The 1,043-nt window shown below is 51.4% G+C and overlaps 1 protein-coding gene across 1 annotated transcript in view; it reads left to right on the top strand.

The window, feature by feature from the left end:
* Positions 1–1,043, top strand: part of CCDC88C (coiled-coil domain containing 88C) — a 101,903-nt gene that overhangs the window by 247 nt on the left and 100,613 nt on the right. Inside the window, exon 2 of the mRNA XM_009319527.1 lies at positions 840–922. Coding sequence (XP_009317802.1) covers positions 840–922 — 83 coding nt within the window. The remainder of the gene's footprint in view (positions 1–839; positions 923–1,043) is intronic.

Below are 1,043 nucleotides of genomic sequence, written 5' to 3'. Positions count from 1 at the left end.
AGGCCCCTGCAAGGGCCGCCAGTGCCCCCCGTCTAGTAACAGACGGCTCACGAACCGCTCGGGTCCCGCAGGCAAAACAACCGGTCTCCTCCCTCCCTCAGCCGATACACAAACGAACACACACCCACCTCCCCTTTCCAGAAGTACGCGCGGAAGATTAAGTGGTTCATAACAAACAGAATTTCAGATACGGTTTGCCTGACTGCGTAAAATCCGATATATATTTTGCGCGTTTAGTGTGCTCAGACAAGAAATAGGCAAAATGCATTAAGACGTGGCTGATGCAGGGACTGATAAATACCAGAGATAAAAGACTGCATCTGTGAAAAATAGAGCAAACCATCAAACGCGAATCCGAGCAAAACCAAACCTCGCTTTGTAACACCACCATGCGTGTAATTGTTCAACTTCATGGCTAGATTATATTGCCTCAGAATTTGAGACTGGGATAATTAAAGCAGTAATCATCCACGTTACCTGGGATTTTTTTTTTCCTAACTAAAGACAGAAGAGATTCTTCCCCCGCGGGAAAACAATTCACATCTCGGTGGCAAGCCCGTTCAGTTGTAGCTGTCCGTGCTCTGGCGGTACCGCGGGCGGCGGGTTACCAGCCGCGCACCCGCGGCGCTCAGGCTGCACCAGCCCGGAACAGGCGGCGTCCCTCCGCAAAGAGCTTACACACCTTAAACCTCGGCACCATTAGCCCACAACAAAATCTGTAATGCTACTGCGCTTTCGGAAGGCAGCGAGGAGGAGCGCCATTTGCACCTTGCTGCGGTTTATTTCAAACGTGCACGCAGCAGGTTGCGCCTCTCGCTTTTCTCCGTTTTCCTTTCTAGGTTTTTGTGCTGCAAAGCGTTTATGCTGCACGTTTTGAAGCATCCCTAAAAAAGCTGTTCTTGCCTGCTGAAGTACTTTATGGGTAGCTTCATGCTTTTTAAAGCAGAAACTTTAAAACTGCGCGTTAGCGTTCTGCACTTGCGTTGCTCCCCAGCGGAGGAGGGCGCCGCGCCTTCCAGGTCCGAGCAACGGGCCCAGGCGGG

This window comes from Pygoscelis adeliae, unplaced genomic scaffold (assembly GCF_000699105.1).
Source record: "Pygoscelis adeliae isolate BGI_AS28 unplaced genomic scaffold, ASM69910v1 Scaffold71, whole genome shotgun sequence".
Classification (NCBI taxonomy): Eukaryota; Metazoa; Chordata; class Aves; order Sphenisciformes; family Spheniscidae; genus Pygoscelis; species Pygoscelis adeliae.
This window is presented reverse-complemented; position numbering and strand designations above follow the sequence as displayed.